Below are 26,211 nucleotides of genomic sequence, written 5' to 3'. Positions count from 1 at the left end.
TTAAGGTAGAGTATATCTTGGGTGATACGGTGTTGTTTGTGTGTGTGTGTGTGTGTGTGTGTGTGTGTGTGTGTACGTGTGTATATGTATGTGTACATACATATATATATAAAAGAAACTGGTTCAGACTCGCCTGGGCTCTACCCTTGCATTGAAAACTAACTCCAAGGATGATGAAATTTTTTTTTAAGTTTATTTATTTTTGAGAGACTGAGACAGAGCATGAGCAGGGGAGGGGCAGAGAGAGAGAGAAGGAGACACAGAATCCGAAGCAGGCTCCAGGCTCTGAGCCATCAGCACAGAGCCCAATGCAGGGCTCGAACCCATGGAGTGCGAGATCATGACCTGAGCTGAAGTCAGACGCGTAACCTACTGAGCCACCCAGGCGCCCCTGAAAATTTCAATGATGATAGCTGTCCACATAGCAGTCTTGTGAGTCACAGTGCTCCAGTATATATTGTTTGGCGGCCCGACGGATTTGTCACCCTGGGCTTGTCTAGCCCCACCTAGGAGATTTACTTTGGTTCCTCTTCTGTGTTGTGTTCCCCATGTGTTACGTTACATGCATTCCTCAATCTTTTGCAAACTCAAACTGTTGTTAGAGGAAGTATTGCAATAGCTCCTTGAAAGAGAATGTGTCTTTCATTCATCCTTGCAGTTGTTTGATAGCATGGATCATGTGTAAAAGTCTAGAACGCTGAAGGCATTGTTTCATTGCCTGCCCGACCATGCAGTGGCCTGTATAGTTTAAGACCATCTAATCCCTGATCCTTTATATCAGTTTTTCCTCTCTGGAATCTAGTTATTCCCCTCTGGAAAGTCATAGATACTTCTTTGTCCCCAATATTGTTAAATTTTATTTTATTTTATTTTATTTTTTTTTTATTTTTTTTTTAACGTTTATTTATTTTTGAGACAGAGAGAGACAGAGCATGAACGGGGGAGGGTCAGAGAGAGAGGGAGACACAGAATCGGAAACAGGCTCCAGGCTCTGGGCCATCATCAGCCCAGAGCCCGACGCGGGGCTCGAACTCACGGACCGCGAGATCGTGACCTGAGCCGAAGTCAGCCGCTTAACCGACTGAGCCACCCAGGCGCCCCTTGTTAAATTTTAAAATACAATGTCTTTCTCTTGTTTTATTATCATCATGCTGGGCACCTGTCGGGCCACTTTAGTTTGAAGCTAATGTTCTTCAGTCTAAGAAAAATTTTTTATTTGGTTTATTTCTGGTAATTATTCCTTTCTCTTTTCTCTGGTTTTTTGAAATTCCTATTATTTGAATGTTCAGCCACTTGGCTGAGTCTTATTTTTCTTAGCATTTCTCTTGTATTTTATGCCTCCTTGTATTTTTGCTCTACTTTTATGGCAATTTCCTCAACTTTGTCTTCTATTATTTCTATTAAACTGTATTTATTCTATCAATTTTTTATTTTCAAGAATTTTTTTTTGTTTTCTGAATGGTGTTCCTTCTCCTTTTTCTTCCTCCTATTACTTATTTTATTTTTAAATAGTTTTTTAAAAAATGTTTATTTATTTTTGAGGGAGAGACAAAGCATGAGTGGGGGAGAGGCACAGGGAGAGAGGAAGACACAGAATCCGAAACAGGCTCTAGGCTCTGAGCGGTCAGCACAGAGCCCGACGCGGGGCCTGAACTCACGGACCGCGAGATAATGACCTGAGCCGAAGTCGGAGGCTTAACCGACTGAGCCTCTCAGGCGCCCCCCTCCTATTCTTTATCTTCTTTTAATATAATCTGTTTATATTTCATAGATGGAATATTTTATTTTAACTCTTTGAGGATTCCCCAAGAGGAGGCTTCAGATCTCTTTCCAAAAAGGCAGGGTTCTGGCTACTAGCTTTGGAGAGCCTAGTGAGGGAAGAAATCTGGGGATATGTATTCTGCAGATAGTCAGTAAGTCCCCATTGTCTATAAAGTAATTGTACCTGCTAAGAGTGGCTGGTGGAATCTAGTGATCTATTTTAGCTGCCCCTTCCACCCTCAGTTCTTGAGGCATGTGATGCTGACAGTTTGCAAGATTCCTGGGGGTTTTACTATAAAAATCATGTCGGTTCTCATCATTCCCATCCATGGTTTAGGACTGGACTCTATAGGGGCTGTGGGTCATTTACCAATTTTCCATCTGCTTTATCTGTTACTATCTTCTCACTGTTTCTCCTCTTTTTTTCTTGGTTTATGTCTTTAAAAATACCCATTTACTGTAATTTAGTAGCATTTCGGACAAGAGAAAAGGAAGTATTAAATCTGTCGTCAGAATTGAAAAACCAGCTTGGTTTTTATTGCTTAAAACCTATAAATTCCATTTGATCCCTGCAATACAAGTTCCATTATGTAGGCTGAGTATTGGTTGTTGCTTATTGGAGTCGAATAAAATCTTTAAGGCCAAAATAAGATGAATCATCAGGTTTGGGGATAATGACTCTAATGCTCAAGTGACAACCACCTTCCTTGCTCTTAATTAATATGAAGGAAACTTCTCTGAAGTGGTAGTTAGTTGTCAATATTGTAAAATGAAGGTGATAATTTTCTCTAAATTTCTTCTGCCATCATGTCCAGCCCCAGATGGAACTGTCAGATTACAATATTTTTATACTACAGTTATTTTTCCCATTATGGAAAGAGTCGAAGTTAGTTTTAAGAAAACAGGAATATATCTTATGCAACTACCAGCTAATGCTGATAAACTGAAAGATGTATGATTATATGTATTTATTTTCTAGCTAAAGTTGTCCTAAAGATAGTAAAGGGAGTATAGGAGAAAGAACATTGATGTTTTGGTTATTCATTTTTAAATACAGCGTTGCATTTAATCTTCATAAAATCCTAGAAGGAACCCATCCTAAATACCATAGTCTTCACTTTAAGGATTGGAGGAATTGAGTAACTTGCAGGACCAAAGAGCTAATGTGAGTAATTCCGTAAGATTAAAGCGGTGCTGAGATTCGAATTCAAGAGGGAATGACCATACCCCCTTTCTACTGCACACTGCTCCTTTCATAGGATAAATTTGACAGCAAATTGTCAGTAATCATGGTATGAAATTGTGGCAGAGAATGCCCTTTTTTTTAAGCCCAATTAATAGCTAACATCAATCAAAAGCACTCTTTCTCTTACTTGACTTCTAGAGGAATAATGCAAAGTAGCTGATTTTATACTTATAGTAGAAACAAATGACAGATCTTTGAAAACTTTTTCCCGGCTCTGCCTTCTTCATTCTAGGTCTGGAATATCTACTGTCTAATTGTAGTTTGAAATATCTGCTCAAAGTGCATTGAATTTGTGACCGGTTTAACTCCAAGCATTGATAATAGAAGGAAATCAGAGATGTTAACAGGATTCCTGCATTTCTATAAAACGTGTCTCTTAATTCAAGTAAATAGATGATATTGATCAGATTTTATTTCTCTACGTTGGCACGTTTGAAATTAAGAGAAAACATCAAGCCTGGGTGGCTCAGTCAGTTGGGCAGCCGACTTTGGCTCCGGTCATGATCTCACAGTCCATGAGTCGGTGAGTTCAAGCCCTGTGTTGGGCTCTGTGCTGACAGCTCAGAGCCTGGAGCCCGCTTTGAGTTCTGTGTCTGCCTCTCTCTCTGCACCTCCCCCGCTCTCACTCTGTCTCTCTCCTCTCAAAAATGGATCAACATTAAAAAAATTAAAAACAGAGAGTAAACATCACTGAACAAGATTCTTACATGGGCTATAATATCATGTTAGTTACGGCTATATTTTATTTTCACAACATTTGACTGACTTCTAGGCAAAAATTCTAGATTTTCTTCCTCACTCCTTAAGTGATAGAAATCTTTATTCTCTCCTTACTTCAGTAGGTAACCTATGTAGGCTAGCTGAGGATGATTACTTTAATCACTACTTTTAGGAATCTCCTCACTGAATTTCCCTTCCATTTCATTTAAAGATGCATGATTACCATACTAATGACTTTTCTGATGTTTCTGTTTATATTCAAAGAAAAGAGACAAGGTATTTCTCCAGATTATTATTTCCTCCAAACATGGGACACTTTACAGGGCTCCTCATGCTTTTGCCTACTGACTGTCTTGCTTAGCTTCTGAAAGAACAGGTAAAGGCAAGCCCCGGGTCCAGTACATGCTCCCTCTCCTGCTCCAAACCTTTGTTTCTTTGCCTCCCCTGGAAAGCTGACTTAGCCCTGAAAGACATACTTTCTCTTTCACGCTCGAACATGCTCTAAGCCCTTCTCCCTCTTTTCATAAACTTTTTCTGAATGTCTACCGTGGCTCTACCAGACATTATGGTTGTGAAGGCAAATGAGCATTCCTGATGAGAGAGTTCATACTGAGTCATATGCCTACATAATTCTACAAGATGATGGATGCTTTCAAGACTTACGTATGCAGGACATGGTTTCCACTAGAGAGGTTCATACCACACCCTGTTCCTCCAGGTTGCCAGTCTAGGAGGTAATACCAAGAAACAAGTGATTTCTTTATCTCTAGACTACCCTCGCTGCTCTAACTAAAAGAGCCAGCGGGGCTTCATATCTTATGGAGAGCCTAAAATTAGTCCCTCTGTCCTGTAGTTTTCAAATGACTAAGCTCATACTTTTATATACCCTATTACAGTTATTATTTTTTGTGTGTCTGCATGTCTTCTCTACTACTTTGTGAGTTCCTCAAGATTTTTCCATACATTTTAAATGTATTTTATTTCTCTATTGTTAATTTTTAATGCCCTCCTGTTGTGCGCTTTCAGACCTTTATTGATGATGAGGCTTTAAAAAGTCAGTGAGTGAAAGAGTTTAGAAAATCTTCAGTGAACACCACTGCCATATCATGTGCTTGCCAGTCTCTAGTTGGTTAATTCAAAATTTTGAAGGGTGTTTTTTTGTTATGTTATAGATTTAATAGTGTCACCATACTTTTAAAATTAGAAATAGGCAATACATTTTTTTAAGTTTGGGGAAGGAGGCTGTTTTTCAGTACTGCAGGAATCTTACAGTTATACCTGAGGGGGGAAGTTCTATCCATCAAAGTCCTTGTATAACATTTACCACCTCCTAAATATATAGGGTGTTTAAGGCACATAAGAGCTTTTCCTGTTTCCTGAAGCCCTGTTATTATCATGTTTACACGGGCCATCTTTAAGATCAGTTGGATTTTTAAGCTGTAAACCTTCTAGGAGCTTTTTTGTTTTTGTTTTTTAAACATTTTATGCCTATTTAGTTCTGGTGGTGGCCAGCCAGCAGGTGGCAGCACCTCCGGAAGGGAGTCTCTTGAATAGGGAACCATTGCAAACTGACAGAAAGACTAAGCCCCATGCATTCAGGAGGGAAAGGGGGTAAGCGTCCAGAATCATGATTTTTAAATTACTCTCTGGTGGTACATTGACTATTGAAAATGCAGGCATTGATGATTAGCTGGCTGTGAGCCCCCTCCTGGTCCTGCCAATCCACCGTTTCCATGACATTACCCTCCATACCTGGGCCACCAAGACAAAAGGAAGGCTGGCCAGGTGGCCAGGGACAGCACAGATCATGCAAGGAAGGGAAGGACAACTGCAGAAATAAAGAGACTGGGTCACAAGGAAGGTTTAAGGAGAATTTTGGATAATGAAATGTCCAAAACACTACTTACATTTCTGAGATACGTTTTTAACCATAAGAAACACATTTTGCCAATCTAGAAAAATCAAATATGTTATTTTAGACTTTTCTCTTTCCTTCACCCTTAGCTATCCCTCTGGGTATTCTAGTTGTGCGTGGAGACTGTGACTTGGAGACTTGCCGTATGTACATAGATCGCCTACAGGAGGTGAGTTTCTTTAGCCAATCGTTTACTCTCAGTTTTCCATTTCTGTAAGCAATTACCAACCGTATATATTTGCTTCTGAAATGATGCATTTGAGAAGGAAATGGAAACGTGGTGTCCTTGTCTTTTAAGCATCGACCAGATCGTCTCTCTCCCCAGCCCCACTGCTATTTTCCCTCCTCCCGTGGTTGAAATGGGAAAGAAGGTTGCTCTAGTGTGATCCATAACCATAGCTTGGAACTTCTTGTCTTCTTGCCACACTGCGTATCTGTATTTTTTGAGCTATATTGAATTTCAAAGGGCCCTGATGAATAATGAAGGAAAACAGAGAGTTAGGTGGTTTAATGTTATACGAAACACACAGACTAGCACAGACTTCTGTCAGAGATCGCTACATTTTTTAAAAATGTAACTTCTACAGGAAAGAAAAACCTTCTATACCTCAGAGAAATTTGTGTCAGAACACAGAGGAATTCTCGATTCTTTCCCTCAATCTGGCTTACCATAGAGGAAGACAATGGAGGAGACCTCATAAATCGCATTCTCATGAATTTGAATTGCACCAGCAAAGCCAGGGACCCAAAGCGATCCCTGCAGTGGCCACTGATTGTTCTTGCAATACTTTGACGGGGAGTATTCCCTGTCTTTATTCTACAAATGGCGAAAGCATAAACAATCACTTCTTTCATTGTTGTTTTTTTTTTTTTTTTTTTTTTGATGAAAGATGCACATTAAAACATTTATTTTCTGGATGTGGTCTAGACATTGCTATTTTTAAAGCTACTGGGTAATTATGATAGATACCACAAGATGAACAACTCCCTTCTAGACGACACATTCTACATAAGTAAATATCACAAATAAAGAAGATAAATAGAACTTAAAATCCCTTCAAATTGTAGCCACTTAGCTTTGAACATTAGATTCTATTTCTCCGGATAGAAATAAATACAGGCAGAAGGCATAAAGTAAGGTGAAAAATTATGACTTTTTTTCTTCACCATTTTTAAGGATAGAAATGGAATTGTGAACACAATATATTTTGATGTAGATACCAGATTTTGAATACTGATATGGGTGAGAGAAGAAAAGTCAACAAATTTTACCCTTGTGGTTTCATTCGGCTGTTTTTTACCAAGGATAACTTTAACATGTTAAAATTTGTGGACTTTGTAGTGTGTGACTCAGGCCCAAATAAATATTCCTGGAACACAACATGTCTCATTTTTCAAAATAATGGTTTTATGCTATTGTGCAACCTCACTCAAAAAACCTGCAATAAAAAAGCAAATCATAAATGATACCAAACCTTTTTTTTTTTTAACTCATAGGTAATTTGAGATTTCACAGTAGCAAACTACATGACTGATGGATTGACTTTGTTGAAAACTAACCTATTAGCATGCTTATAATACTAATATTCAACTAAAAGTAGGATTAAAAAAAATAATGAATGAACTCAAAGAGAAATTTTAAAACTAAGTTGGGCACAGAGAGTAAGTTGGTAAAGCCCCGTGGGAAGCAGGTATGAGGACAAAGGAACCCAGGATTGCCGACATCTGTAAATAGAATCACTACACTCATTAACAAGGAAACCTTCAGGACATGACCACGGTGACAACTTAGTTATATACTTTATAAAGGGATTCAGGCTCTCAGAATCTGCCAGCAAAACCTCATTAGTTTCAACCCTATTAATTTGCACTTCGTGATAATGCAAAGGTGGCCAACGATTTTCTCTTCACCGACTATGAAAACCCATGTTTGCCTAGTACTTCTCAGTATAAACACAATTACTGTGACAGTTTGTATTAGGTCTAAGATGAATAAATTCTTCCTAAGTACTTAGAGGGATTTTAGAGACTTTCTTCATAAGCCAAAAGTTCAGGTGCAAATTAAATATGACCTCTTTTTTATTAAAATGGGCTGTTTTTTACTTTTGGTCTTCTCGATCCTTGGCATTCTATCACTAAACATCTAAACCGTTCTATCACATCTAAACCATTTAAAATTTACAGATTTCAGTAGCTAAATGGCCTTTCTTCTCTCAGTCCAGCTTGGTATGCTTTTGGTATTTGGGGCATTATCTTCTTTGTTTAACCTTGATGAATTTGGAAGAGTTAGATACTTTCTAGCTGAGTTTAATAATATTAAATTGGGCGTTCAGTTGATAGAGTGGTAGAGACAACTTGTTAAAACTCATTTTAAGGTATGGATTTTTTTTTTTCCCATTTTCCCATTAGGACCTGCAGTCAGTTTCTTCTGGCTCCCAGAGAGTTCATTACCAGGTAACACATAATTGAACCCCCTTCTTTTTTTTACCCCCTTATCCCCCCAAAAAGAAGGTCCATCTTTCAATCAATGCTTCATTTGGATTAGAGGCCACATCTTCCCTAGGGATAGAGTTTACTCTAAGAATCAAGTGAAGTGGACATTCTGATTCTTTTACATTTTCCTGGTTTTGGGCAATCCTAGTATAGCACAAATTTGGGTTGTGAACTTTCTCCCAGATCATTTAGAAAAGATTATAAAATGAAGTGCTTTTAATGACAAATATTAGAAACTCAGTTCACACTAGTTTGACGGGGAAAGTGTCTATCATTTCACATCAGCAAAAAAGTTCAGATCAAGGGTGGATTTAACGTACGGTTTGGCCATGCTTCATGCTCCATTTTTCTGCTGGTCTTTCTGCTCTGTTCTCTTCTTTCTGTCAATTTCACCTCTGAACTAGATGTTTCCGTGTCCAAGATGGCTGCCATTAGCAACCAGGGCTGCATGTGTCTTCTTCACATCCAGGAAAGTGAGTTCTCTGTTTCCCACAACCATCAAGCAGATGTTCTAAAATGCAGTCTGACTGGTGCATCCTGGTCTTTTGGACAGGATCTAAGAAACCCAGCCTGCCTGTCTCTCGTGATCCACATCAAGTCCACAGGAGAACACTCAGATATCCTTTGCCCCAACAGTCTCTGGGAGGGCTGTTACCTCCCCACTTCCCTGCCCCTACTCTGCTATACAGGTCTCTCCAGCCATCCTCTTAGAAATTAGATTTCTCAGGCACGGTTCAGATCCCATTGCGCAGTATACCCCAGACTACGGGGGGCAAACTCAAAGCTCTGAGCAGTCCCGGTAAAGTCCTTTTCTCTGAGAGGTCAGTCCCCTTCCCTGCGGGAGGGTGTGTGGGAGTCAGAGCATGCCAAGACTCCCTCCAAATACCCTGTCCTAGACCTTTTTATAACTCCATGTGGGGGGACAGGTGTTTAAAGATGTCTAAATCTGTGAATCCTGGTTTAGCACCTCACATCTGTTTTTGGTTTCTTTGATGCTGCACCTGAAATTTGCACCTGAATATCTTTTTGTGTAAACAACAATGTTTAAAAACTTTATACCTTGTAACATGTTGGTAGCTTCTCCTCCTGCCAGTGGATAATGCCCTGGGTCCAGGCAGCCTAATTATCCTGATGCTTAATGACAGAAATAGTCTTGGTGTTCTTGTTTGTTTGTGGGTTTAAGTTTCAAACAAAGTACCCCACTATTCAAGAGTCCTTTCTTCCATCTGGCTGCAATAAAAGGGATAGGAATTCACTTAGGGTGTGTTTACATTGAGGAAAAAAAAAACAACACTAGTTCTGAGACTGCTTTTTATCAACCACGAAAGGGCAAATTTCCACTTTATTTTTAGATAGAGCACAACATTCCTCCCGGTAGCTACTTGCATATTTACCTAAAGCCACTATTTCAGTTTCATTTTATTTTTAAAAGTTCAGTACTTTTAGAGGCTAGGGCTGATCTCTGCTCTTTAAAAATTGACCTATTACCCAAGATTTTGCGAGTCTGTTTGTCTGTGTTTTTAAAGAGTTTGTACTCTTTTCTCATGGATGTTTTGCATCTTTGCATTTTTATTTAGACATTTCAGATATTTATTCTAACTAGTTTTATGAGACCAATACTATTTATTATCCTGGCTTATTTGATATAGTTATTTTGCTGTGAGAGTTGTGACAGGTAGATATTTTGTACTGTGTTTTCTCTGCACCACGTTTGTATGTGTTTGCACAGAGATCAGGAGGTGGTTGTTTCATTTATTATTTGGTAACAAAAACATGCAGAAGAATTAGTGGTATTTATTGACTATATCAGAAGTTTGCTGTGTTTTTGTTTGCTTGCAGTCAAGTCAAACTTGGGTGTCAAAACTGTTGTATTGTCAATGTCACTTCAGAAGATTTTATGCACTGACCATACAGGCTAGCCAATGCAGTGGCCAAACTTCAGTGTCTGGAGTGTTATGTGCCCCCACCCCTCCTTGCGGAATTATAAAAATCAGGGGCCTTTGGGTATTAAGGGAGGAGTGGGAAAAAGATCTAGGGTCTAAGCCCAAGATCTGCTCACTGAACAGGCAGCTTAAGTGAGAGAGACTGTTTGAATTAACATGGCCAGAGAGTAGGGAGAGGGTGGTGAGGAAATTTCCTGAGTGGAACAAAGGAGAGCTGGTTAAGGGAAGGAGTTGGGGGAAGATGAATGTACATGTTTGCTTGGGATCTTGGGCAGTCAGGAGGAGGAGGAGTGAGTGAGAGGGGTGGTGAATAGAGAGTTCTGTTTTAGCCACACTGATTTTGTTATGCCTATTAGATCCAAGAGGTTTGGGTGTGTAGGAAATTAGATGTACACATTTTAAAGCTCGAAAAATTCAGGCCTGGAGATAGAAATTTGCACATCGTTAGGAAATGGATGGTATTTAAATGATGAAGCTGGAGGACATCACCCAGGGAGACTTTAGATAAAGAGGAGGGCTTGAAGTCATAACACCATGTACTAATGGGTCGAAGGTGGTATCATGAAAGCCAGGAGTGAAATGTGTCTTAGAGAAGGAGGAAACGGTGAATTGTGTCATTGCTGCTGAGAGGCTGAGATGAAGGAGACTGGATTCTAAAATACTCTGAGGATGTGTAGAAAAACCACGGGATAGAGGTGCTGTTAGCTTTTTTTTTTTTTTAATGTTTATTTATTTTGCGGGAGAGCGAGGGTGCAAGTGGGGGAAGGGCAGAGAGCGAGACTCCCAAGCAGGATCCATGCTATCAGCTCAGAGCCTTTTGTAGGGCTCGATCCCATGACCATGAGATCACAACCAGAGCCAAAATCAAGGCACGCTGTGATGCTTAACCAACTGAGCCACCCAGGCACCCTGAGGTGCTATTAGTGTTAAGAAGAAAGTGACTAAACCAACTGGCAGGAAATGATTAAACTGGCAGGTAATATTTTTTAAGATTTTTTTTAAGTTTATTTTGAAAGAGACAGGGACAGTGTGAGCGGGAGAGGGGCAGAGAGTGAGGGAGACACAGAATCCCAAGCAGGCTCCGTGCTGCTGCCAGCCCAGAGCCCAACACAGGGCTTGAACTCATGAAACCGTGAAATCATGACCTGAGCCGAAACCAAGGGTTGGATGCCTAACCAACTAAGCTGCCGGGCGCCCCTAAATCTTTGTTTCCTAATGCAGAAACTGATCATGTCAGACTCTGTAGTTAGTCTGTCTTGGTATTGGGGTGTGGGGGGTGATGTAAGAGAAAGAGACCTGTCAGAATGTCTTAAATGCTTTGAAATGGACTTTTTTGTGGATGAGATGGCACTAAGTAAACTTGGAGAATTAACTGTGATGGAATGAATAAATACAAGTAAGTTAAATAAAAAAAACAACTTCAGAAATTCCTATCAGCTCACTAATGGGCAGTTGGCATTTTAGCTGTTTTCTAAGGCTAGGAAAAACTCAAGAGAAAGCACAGCATTTAGAAAGGCGTATGAGTGCCCAAGTCACCTTATTAGCGAGGCATGTGGCAGTTCCTAGCCATTTAGGCATGTCTTTGCTTTGGTTTCTTCTTTTACTAAATTCAGAGCGAGTTGCCAACAAAGCACGAAGGCTCAAAAATGACACCTTGTATTAACCTAACAAGGCATTATGGGTTATCCAAGAATGTGCTGGATATTTATAGCCTGCTGAAGATCCCTGCCTGCACTGTCTCTGAGGCCCGAATACAAAGCCCCTCCATCTTAATGGCATCTCTTGTAACCTGTAACTCATAAGTTAGACAAGCAGAATGCACGGTGCTGGCAGATTCAGGATATTCCTGAGCTTCACAGATAAAGGAGAAGTCAGAGAGAAATTGAACTCTGCCTACCTAGTTGATAGAAATGCCTCTTGAGGCCACCTGACTATGAGATAATTCCTTCTCTGCTGCCGCCCTGGTCTTCACATATCCCATTTTAACCCCAAGTCATTAAGCTAAGGAGCAGAAGCGGACACAACTGTCCCAGCGATTCTCAACCAGGGGGAGATTTTGCTCCTTTATATGGGACATTTGGCAGTTTGGACATTTTTGTGTGTCACATTTAGGAGAGCTGATGCTGCTGGAGTCCGTTGAGTAAAGGCCAGGGATGCTGCTAAACACGTTACAATGCACAGGACAGCCGTTCACACAGCAAGGAATTATCTGTCCCCCTACTGTCAACAGTGAGGGCCTTGAGAAGCTCTGAGTCATTCTAATGACTCTCAGGACATGACTGGGGACCACGGGCAGATGTAAGTCCTAGATGAGAAGAGGAAAAGAAAAAGGAGCAGGAAGAGAAAAAATAGTGCAGGAAAACAGAGGCATCTGTGGATATGGCAGAGAAGAATAAACAGAGAATCATGGGTAATAGAACCAGGAACAGTTAGGGTTTTTTATAGACACTTAGTTTCCCATTTCCCCTGGGTAGTGCTCCATGAGGTACTGATGTAGTTGCCACACAGGAGCGTGCCTTCCAAAATATTATGAGCTAACAATTTGAGCTGTAAAAAAAAAAAATACAATAGGATTCAAAAGCAGCTGCAAAAAAGGAATCCATCCAGGTGATTCTTCTTAAGAATTAATTTACTTAGGGGCACCTGGGTGGTTCAGTGGGTTAAATGTCTAACTTCAGCTCAGGTCATGATCTCATAGTTCTGGAGTTTGAGCCCCGCATGGGGCTCTGTGCTAATGGCTCCGAGACTGGAGCCTGCTTCAGATTCTGTGACTCCTCTCTCTCTGCCCCTCCCCTGCTCTCTCTCTCTATCTCTCCCCCCACCCCTCTGTCTCAAGAAGAAATAAACATTTTAAAAAAGGATCTAAAATATTTTTTAAAAGAATTAATTTCCTTTAACACCAGAATGGCTGGAATATTTCAAAATAGATGGAACATTTTTAGAAAGTTCTTTCATCCTTTAGAAATGTCTGTCTCTTCCATAAGAAAAAACTCTTGGTCACATCTGAGTCTGTATCAATTTGTTCATCCTCTGATCCTTTTCCCCCACTTTACATAACTACGTGATCTTCTGGGAGATAGATCTATATATGCCATCAGAGGCTATCCTAGACAGACAGCCTTTGCCCACAAATACTTGATCTGTTTCTCCTCTCTTCATATTGACTATCCTTATTCATCTCTCTCCTTTCTCTGAAGCCTCTTTCTCCTTAATTTGTTTTCTGGATTTTAGAAGTCTTTCAATGGATGGGTTAAAACAAGTTTAAAGGAGTCGTCCTGGGAATTAATTTATCTTGTCTTAGAGAAGGACAGGGGCTAGCTAGGAACTTAGTATTGTTCCTTCAAGCTAATCAAAGCTGTCAGCGATGGATCAAATGAAGAATTAAAATAAGACTTGCCTGGGGCCAGGTCTGTTGCAAGTGAAGGCAATACTGCTAATGACACATGCACACAGTAGTTGTTGTGGATAGAGGACTTTCTCACACGGAAGGGCTCTTAAAAATGTTTGAATATCTCTCATTTTCATCTACTACCATCATTATTTCTTCATTTTTCAAAGCTACTTTTGGAAATGGGCATCCCATTTCTATTTCTGCTGCTGTAGGAGCTATAGTAAAGTAGGTTTGAGGAGGAAGGGTCGCTTATTTTTTAATTTTTAAAAAATTTATTTTGAGAGAGAGAGAGCATGAGTAGGGGAGAGGTGGAGAGACAGGAATAGAGAGAATGCTCTGCGCTGTCAGCACAGAGCCCAAAGCGGGGCTCTAACCCGTGAACCATGAGATCATGACCTGCGCTTAAATCAAGAGTCAGGTGCTTAACCGACTGAGTCACCCAGGCGCTCTGAAGACAAAGAGTTTTGAAAGATAAAAATAATAGTAGCAAGTCTATTAATTGGGATTATAGTTGGATGGAGATGTTTAAACATGTGTTTGTAACCATCCCTCATGGATCTGTTCACCAAGGATGAAGAGAGATGTTTATACAACTTGGTGATGAATGGAGAAAAAAAAATGAATAGATGGGTTGGGCCAGAAGATGATCAATGTAAAAGTAAAGTGGTTATTGACTGGACATTATTGAATAAAGCAAGGATTCCCAGCCCAAAGGGACTTCTGGTTTGCCTCTTTGCCTCTTCCATCTTCCCTAAGTTGTATGAAAGGAAAAAAACATTCCTTCACAGGGAAAGTATAGTTAGATGCTAGGTGAATACTGCTTAATTGAATTAACTACTGGAGTGTGTAACGGGGCTGCTGTGCCTTCATTAAATTATGCGTGCATCAGCTATGAGTAATTGAATATAAATTAAGGGCAAGTTTGCCATATGCGTGCCAAATAGTGGTTCAGATAATTTCCTTATCAATTACATGTAATTGATGCCAGTTGACTTTCAAAAATATATATGTATGAGAAATAACAGGTTTGCTTTTGTGCACGTGGCTGTATTTTTAGCATGAGAAACTGGTTTGCCATTAGCATACATTTAAAAAATTCATATTATCAGGGATTGTTTTGAAATGAATCTGTTAATATTATTCATTGAAAGAGCATGCAATTTTAGGAGATTATTACACTTAAAGTAGAGAGGAGCGTGGGATGTCCAGGGCTACACGATGCAGCCTGCGTTACAAGACAAGGACAGTCATATTCCTCTACGTCACGCCATTTATATGAAGAAAATACCAGAACATAAAATGAGCAAGTATCTTATTTCTTTGATGAATCGAAGATTTGATGATTCGTTTGAGAGCACTGAAGAGACTAGAAGCCCTGAATTAGCACCAGAAGCATCGGTGGCATTGTCAGGTTCTTCATGTGAATCTCCCGTGCAGTGTTGCTACATTCACACAATTGTATTTCTTAACTGTCTACAGCCAGATTGCTTTCGAAAGGTGCATGTTTTTAAGCTCGTTCTTGCTTCTATCAGAAATTGAGTCTCTTTACATTTATTTTCGTGCGCAGCATTCACAAAGCCAACATCTTCCCGGCCACTCTTGTTTAGTGACGTGGATGTTGCCGTGTTCACCCTAGAGGGTCCATGAAGCCCAGGTCTGCCCTCGGGGCCAATATTCGCCCTCCTGTGAGGGGCTGTTTTGTTTTTCTCACTTCCCCTTTTCAGCTCCAGTCTGACTTATAGTCTGCACTGCACCGTTGGCCACCCTCCTGCCGCCCCTAAATCCAGGATTCCCTAATGCCAGGGCCACCTGCTCTACCTGTGTGCCAGGCCCAGTGTGAGGATACGGTGAGCTGTTGACGTGATATGAGGTACATCCCCCGCAACGTGTTAGCGATACCAGTTAATTTCAAACAAAATTATTTCAAATTCAATATTACCTCCATACTATCACTTGTATTTTGATTCTCTCTCCTTCTTTCTTTCTTTTTTTTTTTTTTTTTTTTTTTTTTTTTGAGTAGGAGAGAAAGGGATGTAGATAGACAAGATGTAGGAATTATCTGAATCGTGGTCACCTAGTCACGAATGTGGTCCATCAGTAGTGAAGAATGTCAGCGTAGGAAGAAGTTTATGGACCCTGGCTTTAAGTTACTGTGAATTATTTGTCAATAATCATCTCTTTATTCCTGCTCCAATTTTAATCCATCCACATAGGCATTGGTCTTTGATACTAATGTCCTCAAGGTATTCCTCTTTGACTTCCATTAGCTACTTGAGTAGTGAAGTCTGACAGATTTTATGATCTCGGTTTATCTTAATTTTCCGATTATGTATAATTCTAGACTTCTCTTTGGTTTTTAAATCTCCACTCAAAGTAGACCTTAGGACCACACCTTTCTAGTGTGCACCTTTTGGTACCTTTCTGCAAGTTTATACAAACACAGGCATACCTGGATACATATTTGGTTTTTCTCTTTTTGATAAAAATGGACTTGTCTTCTTTGTACTTATTTTTAATAGTAATATACCGTGGAGATTATGCTTTGCTAATAAATGAAGCTCTAACTCAGTTTTTAAAACTACTACTCTATTCCATGGTATGTATTAACACTGTCTCTCTGGATAGAAATTTAGGTTATATACAGTTTTTGCCATTGTTTTTCTAAGCAAAATTGCAGTAAGCATAGTTGTACAGATTTGAAAATAAAGTTGTAACAGAAGTGATAATCATGTCACATGCTAAACAACCTGTTAATATTGGTCATTCCTATGGAGTTGAGAATTGCAACCAGGTAACTCTTACAGCAAACTTCTCTTACACTATGTAATCATAATGTCACTTACATGAATTTTGTTTCAGTTTCTCCTCTCTGGATTGTGGTTCACTGTACTCATTGATTGCCATATTTAGGTGGGATTCTTAAGCACATGGAAACGTGGGGATGGAAAGTGCCCAAGCAATGTGACCAGAGAATTTGAGAGAGGAAAAATTTTGAGTTACCAGGCAGTGAACTCTGATAAGAAATACAGATTAGTTTGACAGTTAATGAAGGCTGAAACTATGAAAAATCCTTCAATGCCATAGTCAAAGGAACCATTTGATCATTTCAAATTTCTTCATGTTTTTGCTTGAGCTGAGTCAAAAAACAACTTCTCTCAAACTTGACCTGCATAAATTCCACCCACCCCTCAAAACCCCCAGTAATTCCTCTAAAAGCCATAAAACTAAGTATATAAGACCATGAGCTTTGAAGTACAAGAGGCCTGTGTTTGAATTGCACCACTAAATAGCTGGATAATTCTGAGAGTTTACTTAAATTCTCAGAGCTACCGCTCATTTACAGCTCACTCTTAGGTAATGGAGAGGAAGTTCAGGAAGAGTAGTGGGGATAGGGGCGTCTGGGTGGCTAAGTTGGTTAAGCCTGTGACTTTGTCTCAGATCATGATCTCACGGTTCATGAGCTTGAGCCCTGTGTCGGGCTCTGTGCTGACAGCCCAGAGCCTGGAGCCTGCTTCGGATTCTGTGTCTCCCTCTCTCTCTGCCCTCCCCCACTCACGTTCTGTCTCTCTCTCTCAAACATAAACAAACATTAAAAAAAATTTAAAAAAAAGAGTAGTGGGGCTAGATCATACAACCTTCTTAATGACACACTGGACGTGCCCCAAGAACATGGCTTAAAATCAGCCTACCGAATGAGACAGTAGCCTAATATTCCTAAATGAACTCTGTGGAAGTGGCCAGGTAACCCTAACACCAAGAGGATGGTTCTGTGAATTTGATATAATCTTTCCCATACATATATACTTCTAAGGGGAAATGTTTCCAAATATAGACTATTAAGTAGATACAACAACGTAAAAAGACTGGTGGTCTAGGTTTTATTCAGTCCAGAGCCACCAAGGAATACAGAAGTAGAGTTATGTTGATGTAAAACTCTCCGCAGTGAAAAAAGAACATATTGTAAAAGGAGGAAAGGAAGGAAAGTTTACCAGTCACCAAATGGTTACGCACTGAGTAGTTGACGGTTGAGATTACTGTTTCATACCCTTTAGTGGCAGACGACGGGCGATGAGTCAGGGCAGGGGCAGTAGGTGGAGGGCTTCAAGTAGCAGGAAGGATTGAAGGACAGCAAGAGCCAACAACGTTCTGCTCTGTTTGACATCATGGCCCCGTGTGAGTGGCCCGTATGATTCGGGACTGTGCCTCTCAGCACGTCTTAGCTGTATGTCAGCGTATGGCTACCTAGGGCCAAAGACTGGTAGCCCCACATTTCAGACCTGAAAGGAAAGGGCCTTCTCAAATGTGAGCTGAGCCTTCCATTTGCTTTCCCTGTTAATAGCCTCTGCAATCTTTATTACCAGGCTCCAGTTCTTTGGGCAGCCGACTCAAAATCCGCTTCCCAAAATCAGTGGCTTTTGACAGTATCTAGGAAATAAAATCACAATTAAAATAGCCGTGTCTTGAAAAAAAAGGTGTTGGAATCTGCCAATGCAGACATACAGCTACTCCAAAAATTGAAATGAGAAGGTGACTTGGGGGCATCCAGGCTGCTTCTCAGGGCAGTGGTCACCCTCGGGAGACACAATCCATGCTTTGTTCATCTTTGTGGCCCTCACATCACATGCCTTGCACTTCATTAGCTTTAATAAATAAAAACTGAAAAAATCAAATAGGGATAAGAGTGATCAAAGGGATAAGAGTAATATAGAGCCGTGTGACCCCTGACAGTCCAAATCAGTGAATGAAAAGATAACAATTTTGGTGAAACTAAGTGAATATCAGACACAGTTACTATTGAATGGGGAAAGGGCGGTAAAGAGAAGTGTTCTGAAAAATATTGCTGTTGGTGACAGAAGACATTCAGGGTTAAAGACGGTACTGTGTATTTAAGACAATTTATAGCTTCTAATACTGTGAAAAGAGGTGCTGGGTCACTGATTTCAGCCCCCGTTTGATGTCATTCTTTTTTGCGTGTCTTCTCATACAAATCTGTTCGATTTCTGTTCTTGAAAATCCACATTCTGAGCACAAATACATTTATGGATAAAACAATTTTGTGCTGGTGTAGCGTCATCTGAATGATCTGGTCTGAGATGTGGTTTGTGTTCCATGAGCCCCAAAGGTGATTAAAGGTCAGAATGGTGTTTAGGTTAAAAAAAAAAAAAAGTCCCAGCTGCCCAATATTACTTCTGTAGCATAATAATATCAGCCTATCAACATGTGCCGGCCAGTGGGTTAAGCATTTTACATATCCTTTCATCTGTTTCTTAGAAGAACTTTTTACAGTATATACTCGGGTAGCCATTTTACAAATGAGGTATCCAAGATACAGAATAAATAGATAGGAAATCTCATAGTTAGTAGGCGGTAAAGTCCAGGATTGTCATGTGCACAGGCTGGTGCTCTTGGCCACCAGAATTCCACTGCCTCTGGGCTTGCTATTTGAGGCTGGATCCTGGGCCATTGATTATACTATTAATTGCTTCTCAATCTTACATCTACCTTTCCTAAACACCTCAAGGGCAGAAACACTTTCGTTGTCTCATTTCTTAGTCTGATGATGTCATCCTACAAAAATGAGTTTTCGACCCCACCACTATGCCTATTGACTTAACTTTTCGATATTAAGAATTTATAGTGTGATTATCTTTACTGCTGTCTTTAGGATTTTATTACTCAAGGGTGGCCAGTGAAAAATCCCTAGTAGTCTAGGGATTGAGACTACTCAATCTCTAGAGTAGTCTAGAGATCTAAGAATCCTAAGAGTCTCTAGGATGAGATTCAACATAAGGAGTTTCCTTACTCAAGGTACCTCTCCCTCCTGAGTTCCACTTACAAAATTTTGACATCATTGACATAATTCACAAGGTCAGATAAAAATGGACCTGTTGGGGAAGACAATTTCCATTAAATCTAAATGTAATGTAATCACACAACAAACAGTCTTGTAATGATGGAAACCCCAGGTCTGAAAAACTACCCCTCAAGTACCAAATCCAGCCTACTGCCTGTTTTTTCTTTTGTAGCCTGTGAATTAAGAATGGCTTTTAGACATTTAAATGCCTGGAAAAAACCCAAAAGAATATTTTATGATTCATACAAATGAACATAAATTAAATTTCAGTGTCCACAAATAAACTCGTATCAGAACACATACGTACACACAAGATCAGTTTCCCAAAGCAGACTTCTCACTAAAAGTAGCTTTTTGCCCAGTTTTTCAACTCGAGTGGAATACAACAACCTCAGCCACCACCAGATTTCCTGTCCCTAGCCTGCTCTTTACCTCCTGTTTCCCTCCGGTCTTTTAGATGTCCTAGTGCTCAGTTATGCTGAGTGGCTGGATTTCTTTGTTCCTTATTTTATAGATTATTGGTATATTTTGTGGGTGTGCTTTAATTTTGTTCAATCTGCCACATCGAAACATCATTTTAACACTGATTTCAAGTAATTTCCAACTTTTAGGGTTGTGATGCAAGTGAGACCTTTCATCTGTATGTATCTATACATGTGGACTACATTAGATCCAAGGGGAAATTTTTGTTGAGACTTGATGGCTTTTATGTATCTTTTAGACACGTTAAATTTTGAAATAAGAGTTTAATTGCATTGCATTATAAATCCTTCCCAGAATGAGGTAGATAGTAATTGCATTTTTACTTTGGAATTCAAATGCCTTTTAACATAGGACCTCATTATATTAATAATCGTCTCTTTAAGAGCTCATGATTTTTTTTTTTCGAGCAAGGTTGAAAGAGCTTTATAAAAGGAGGGAGAGGATGCAAACCTAGTTCAGGGGAGCTATGTCAGAGAAGTCAGGGCTTTCCTGCACTCCTCTAACCACCTTCTAAGAAAGGCTGCTGTTTAATATGCAGGTAACCAGGAAAGTATCCAATTATTGTTCAATGACATTTTTTTCCGTGAGATTTTGGGATTCCAGGTCACTTTGATAATCTGTAGAAAGCAGTGAAAAATGCACATACACACAGACACACTGAATTTAGCATAAAATTTCAGGGAGTTAAGGATTGTTGAATTTACTTGAAGAGCCATTTGAACCTATTTAAAATATTTGAAAGATCTCTGTCCTCTGGCAGCCAATGTGTTTTCACAGGGCAAACTGGTAACATTCTCTTTAAATGACACTTCCTTAAGGGATTTGAGTTGTAGCAAATGCTTGTGAATCAAGGCGTAGAGAAAAGAAATGAACAGAAAATACATAAAATAAATAGTCAAGCACCTGTATAAAACTCCCAACACACAGACATTCCTACCTAAAAAGGTGCACAGCTATACCCATATTGCTTCACCTGCGTGTGGGAAGCTGGTCACGTGGCTGAGGCAATATATCAGTCTGCATTTTATTAACCTAGACTAAATAATATACAATATTCTCCAATTAGAATACTCCAGCAATAACACTATCCATCTTTAGGTTTTTAACATGATAAATCCAGCATTTCTGTGTTCTTTCAGAGTACATTTTTCCCGAGGGAAATGGGATTGTGTGTGTGTGTGTGTGTGTGTGTGTGTGTGTGTGTGTGTGTTGCTCTCCCTGTAGCAAGCACATTTGACATCCAGTTTCAGAAACTGTCCTTGGTGTCTAAGCCATGTTTATCTCTAGCGAAAACAGCCATGCTTCTGTTTAATATCTTTGCCTAGTAGCTTTCATAGTTGTCACTAAATATTTCAAGCCACATTTAAATTTCTTGGCTCATTACATGTCACACCAAACTGACATGTTGGTAACCTTACATGTTCTATAAAAATATATTAAGAACTTTAAGTTTCTGTCAAGCAATATATCACATGTGTCAAAATGTAATTCTCAAAATGCTACACACAATTGTCGCACAAATAGGTACTGAGCACGTGTCAAGATTTCATTTGGGGCAATCAGCAAAGCCAGTTCAGAAAAGAGATAAATATCTCTGTATCCACAGCTCCATATATATCCATATCGATATATATTTATAGCTGTATCAATTCTATATACATACATATAAATTTTGGTATTACACCTGAGACCAGTGTTTTCTTTATCAAGTTATTAATTTAATTTGCAGAATCCATTCTTATTAAAAATTCCATATACCCAAGGTTTCTAATAATAAAATGGATCCCTCTGGTTAGGCCTGTGCTTTTAAACCTTTAGCGTGTATCAGTTTCACCTGAAAGATTGCTGGCTTCCACTCCCAGAGTTTCTGTAACTCTAGGTGGTGCCAGGGAATTTGTATTTCTAACAGGTTTCCAGTGGCTGCTGCTGTTCCACAGTTCACACTTTGAGAACCGCTGATCCAAGCACAGGCTTTGCCTGAGGATCAAGTGAGGCCTCAGGGACTGTTGGTCAAAACCCCAGGGAAATCAATGCAACCTCCGATTGGTTCTCTTATTGTCCCTCTTACATTATCCCCATTTCCTTCTCCTGCCCCGCTCAGTGCACACCAGATCATCCACACCCAGCTGCACCCCAGGGATGCTCCCTATATTGGAGCATCTCAAATCCTAATGTGGGTCAAACTCCCAATGCCTTCTCCACAGAGATCTAGCCTCCCTCCTCATTTGTCCTATTTCTGTCAGTGATTTCAATTTCATGATGAGCCAGGGATAGAATGCTCCGAATCATGTATTGTAAACTAGAATGTGCTTTTTATTTTTAAATTATCATTGACAAGAGTTTCTCTTAGGGGAGATTGTTAGTGTTTGAAAGTTTGGAATCATAAAGAGATAATCCCTTCTGCTTTCAATCTGCCAGTTCCCTAGTCTGTTCCTCTGTGATGTGGCCTTAATTCCTTGTAAGAAATAAAAGCTTCAGAGATATTCAGAAGCTTGGGAACTGACAGTAGTATTAAATCAGGAAGGATGCTAGCCCTGGTGATCTCTTGGAAGGGCAGCTTTCAAAGAACGTCTCATCAGAAGCTAGCCTTCTAGAGATTGGGCCAAAATGGTTAAGAGGTAGCTGGAGGCAGGAGTTAGTAAAAGCCTGAGTCAGGAGTTTGGCAGGGCAAGGAAGGAAAGATTAATTTTCAAAAGCTATAACAGGATCATTTAAAGGAATTTGTTTTGGAGAGGGGGAACCATTGAAAGCAGAAAAGTTAGTGAATTTCTGGGTAGCGGAGAGGGTTTCATTAAGAATACAGAACTAAGTTCGAAAGGAAAGAAGAAGGTAATCTGGAGAGTAGATGAAGTGGTTAGCTTTGAACAGGAAAAAAAATCTTTTTGTCTAAGCCTAGAGGGAAGAATATGGTTCTCAGATGGCCTTGAGATCACACATGAGAGGGAGGGAGGACCAGGCATCTGAGAAAGCGAGAAAGCTAGAGAATGCCAAGGTGGATGAGTATGTCGTTGGCTAAGTCAGTGTTGGACAGATGATATTGTCATCAGCCAGCCTGGTAAAACTTTTTTCCTCCTTGTCCACTACTCTGCAGGTTCAGTGGGATAAGGCTGAGGTAATAATGGCCTCAACATATGCATTGATTTTCTTTGCTTTCATGCAGACAAATTGTCCTGTGTTAGAGATGCTACTCTAGTTACAAGGAGATTCAATACTGCATATGGATGGCCTCTTGTGTTTCTTAGATGCTATAAGTCCATTCTCACCAGGAGATGAGGCTCAATTCTTTCCCATTTTGTTACACGCGTAACCCAAGTGTAAATGGCAGCCAGCTGCCGCTAGTTCCTCAGTTTCACAAAGGGAAGGAAATTCCCTAAAGGAGGTAAATGTCCCCAGTTATATCACTTACGGATGCTTAACAGAACAGTTGAAAACTTCTTGCATGGTTTTTAAAATGGTTTTGATGTTTATTTTTGAGAGAGAGACAGAGACAGAACACGAGTGGGGGAGAGGCAGAGAGAGAGACACACACAGAATCCAAAGCAGGCTCCAGGCTCCGAGCTGCTAGCACAGAGCCTGACGCGGGGCTCGAACCCACGAACCGTGAGATCATGACCTGAGCTGAAGTCGGATGCTTAACCGACTGAGCCACCCAGGCGCCCCTTCCTGGATGTTTAATGTGAGAGTTGTTTTAAAGGTTCTATTGAAGTAATTTATTTCAAAGCAGAGCCTCTCTTTCTAGTAAAAATATGATTTGGTCTCTCACCAGTATTTGGTTTAGGACAGGATGCTCACTCCTCCAAGTAGTTGATATGATACAGTGGTTAAATCCCTCAGGTTATTCATATGGAGTCAGGAGGATATATGTGTCTCTTTCCAGGACCACGAAACCTCCTTTCCCAGGGCGCTCTCAGCCCAGAGACTTTCCCCGCGGTGGTGCTTTCTAGATGGTGAGTGTTTCTGTATTTCCTGGAGTGGTGGGATGGTGGAAGCAGCAGGACAATGCGTTGATAGATGGAGTGGATGGGCCCTAGTTTTCCAAGGGATTATTCAGAAACCCTTCACGTGGCCCTACAGGGTTGGCATTTGCATCCCAAACGATGTGTTGCCACACACTTTCCTGAAGTCATTTTTTCTCAAAGAAAATTGGTGAGCTTGGGCTGAACTTCACAGCACCAAATTTCCCTCTCAGTGCGCCCCCCTCCCCCGCCTTTTTCCAAAAACATGTTGAATGCTTATCTTAAATTCAGACCAGTAGATGGATCTAGTACATAGGTACTAATTCCTCTGTTGTTTGCTTATGGTGGAACTTCCATATATTTTCACTAGCCATCATTTCAGTAAGATGTATACATTTTTACAAAAATGTAGAAATTCTCTGTTGCATTCAGATCTGTGCCTCTGAGCATGACCTATTGGATGCATAGTATTTTCGTTATTTTCCGATCAGTTAATGGGTCCATTTTACATCGCAAGTATCACTTACTCCCTAGATGCTGCTTAACTCTGCTTTTCTACCCAGTTACCCGTATAACAGTACACTTCCTGCTTACAGCGTATCTACTACCCAGTATCTCTCTTGTCTGTGTGGACATGTGTTTTTCACTGTAGACATTTCTTTAGTTGATCTGTATATGCATCAGAGAGGATATAAATGTGGACAAGAGTGTGACAGGGTGTGTGAGTGATCTAACCCGTGTGAAACATGACATAGGTTTTCATTAATAGCTTGTCAGCTGCCTCTGAAGATAATTTCTACTTCTCCTCCAGCTCCTTTATTCCCTTGTGATGAGAAGCACAATCATTTGTTTTTCCTGAATCTACAAACAACTTATATTTGAGAAAATTTTTGAAAATGTCTGTGAATTGTTCTATATCCAGTCTATTCCATATACGTTCTTAGATGAAATTATAAGTGTGGGTGGTAGTGTTAACCCAGATATTAGTTAAATTCCATAGATAAAAATCCTTTAAAAAGTGATCGCATTCATGGTTACAAAGAACAAAGTAAAGCAAGTCTTTCTCAGATAGATTTTACTCCCCTGTTGCTTTTAAGGGGCAGCAACCATGATTATCTTGTTTCTTAGCTCATTTCCTTTGGAGAGAAGCTACTCATTAAATATTTATGATTTTTGAATGGTTATTTGCATTTTGAGTTATTCCCTTGAGTACTATGTACTTTGTAGAAAATCTATTTATAATATATAGAATCTGTTAGATAGATTTCGGTGAGGAGGAACATAATTCTTCGGAGTATTAAGAATAATCAGAATAGTTTCTAGAAACCCAAAGTTTGCAAGTTTTTCCCTCAAACCACAGATGCAGCCCAGTCCCTTTTAGGAATGGTTAAATAATTATTTTTACTGTTTTGGCTTTCTTTAGACATGGCTTAGGGGACTGGGTCTTGAAGTGAAATGAATCCTTTAATACCAGATGTGGTCCCTGGCTCAGCACCTTCAAGATTTTTTTCAAAATGAGAACCGCTTCCTTGGAAAGTCTGGCTACTGAACATTTTTCCCCCCTAACTTCATTTACTTAATAAATACGTACCAAGTCTCAGCTCTGTTTAAGGTCTTGTGCTAATGTCTGGAGACATAAAAAAGTCAATGAAACACAGACCTTTAAAGAGGCAGATATCTCATAGTTATTTGTGAAGATAGATAGTTTCTGTAAGAAGTATAAACACAATGTAAATACGCATAAAGGCAGGAACAAAGAATTCTGTCTGGGGTAGGGAGGATGGGATTGAGGAATGTTTCACAGAGGAGGCAGCACAGAAGTTGGTCCTTAAGAGACAAGTAAGATTAGCGGTGGGGGAAGAGGGGAGGAGACGGAACGGGGGAAGGGCATAGCAGTAGCAGAGACATGGAAATCCTGTTTTTCTAAATTGATTTAGGAACTGGCTGGTGGTCCGGCATGGTTGGAATATAAAGCTTTTGAGTGGCATAATGGCAGAGAAGGTTGTACATCTGATGCCAGGTCACAGGACTCTGAATGCTGTGTACATTTTTTTTTTTTCTAGCAACTTCTGCTGATCGCTTTTACCGAATAGACAGATCTCAGGTAAGCTTTCTTGAGCCTATCTGTGAAAGCGAAAAACTCCCACATAAATATATTTTATTGGTGGCTAATCTTAGAATTTTTTATAATGTAAACACTAAAACATTTACAAATCCTGGAATGGTACTCATGGACTGAGCTATGAGCTTTTTATTTGTCTTCACACTTTTTGTGATTTGTGGACTCAAGATGATGTTGCTTGACCTTGCGAATGAGTACAGAAAATAACTAGGCTTGTAGGTATTATCACCAGCCTGCACTCCAAATTTTCTCTCACACAGCTACTTTTACTACTTCCTAGCCCAATTTTATGGCATTTTAAATTTATTTTAGTTAGCAAGCTTGACA

At 39.9% G+C, this 26,211-nt stretch overlaps 1 protein-coding gene across 9 annotated transcripts in view; it reads left to right on the top strand.

Annotated features, from left to right (window-relative positions):
• Positions 1-26,211, top strand: part of DGKI (diacylglycerol kinase iota) — a 439,032-nt gene that overhangs the window by 333,276 nt on the left and 79,545 nt on the right. For 7 of the 9 annotated variants that reach the window (XM_023250599.2, XM_023250596.2, XM_023250595.2 and 4 more), the window contains 5 exons: positions 5,732-5,811; positions 8,052-8,096; positions 8,540-8,608; positions 23,684-23,753; positions 25,826-25,866. In XM_023250599.2, the coding sequence (XP_023106367.2) occupies positions 5,732-5,811; positions 8,052-8,096; positions 8,540-8,608; positions 23,684-23,753; positions 25,826-25,866 (305 nt within the window). The remainder of the gene's footprint in view (positions 1-5,731; positions 5,812-8,051; positions 8,097-8,539; positions 8,609-23,683; positions 23,754-25,825; positions 25,867-26,211) is intronic. The other 2 variants (XM_023250598.2, XM_019825869.3) reach the window with 1 other exon arrangement.

Source organism: Felis catus, chromosome A2, assembly GCF_018350175.1.
Source record: "Felis catus isolate Fca126 chromosome A2, F.catus_Fca126_mat1.0, whole genome shotgun sequence".
NCBI classification, from domain to species: Eukaryota; Metazoa; Chordata; class Mammalia; order Carnivora; family Felidae; genus Felis; species Felis catus.
This window is presented reverse-complemented; position numbering and strand designations above follow the sequence as displayed.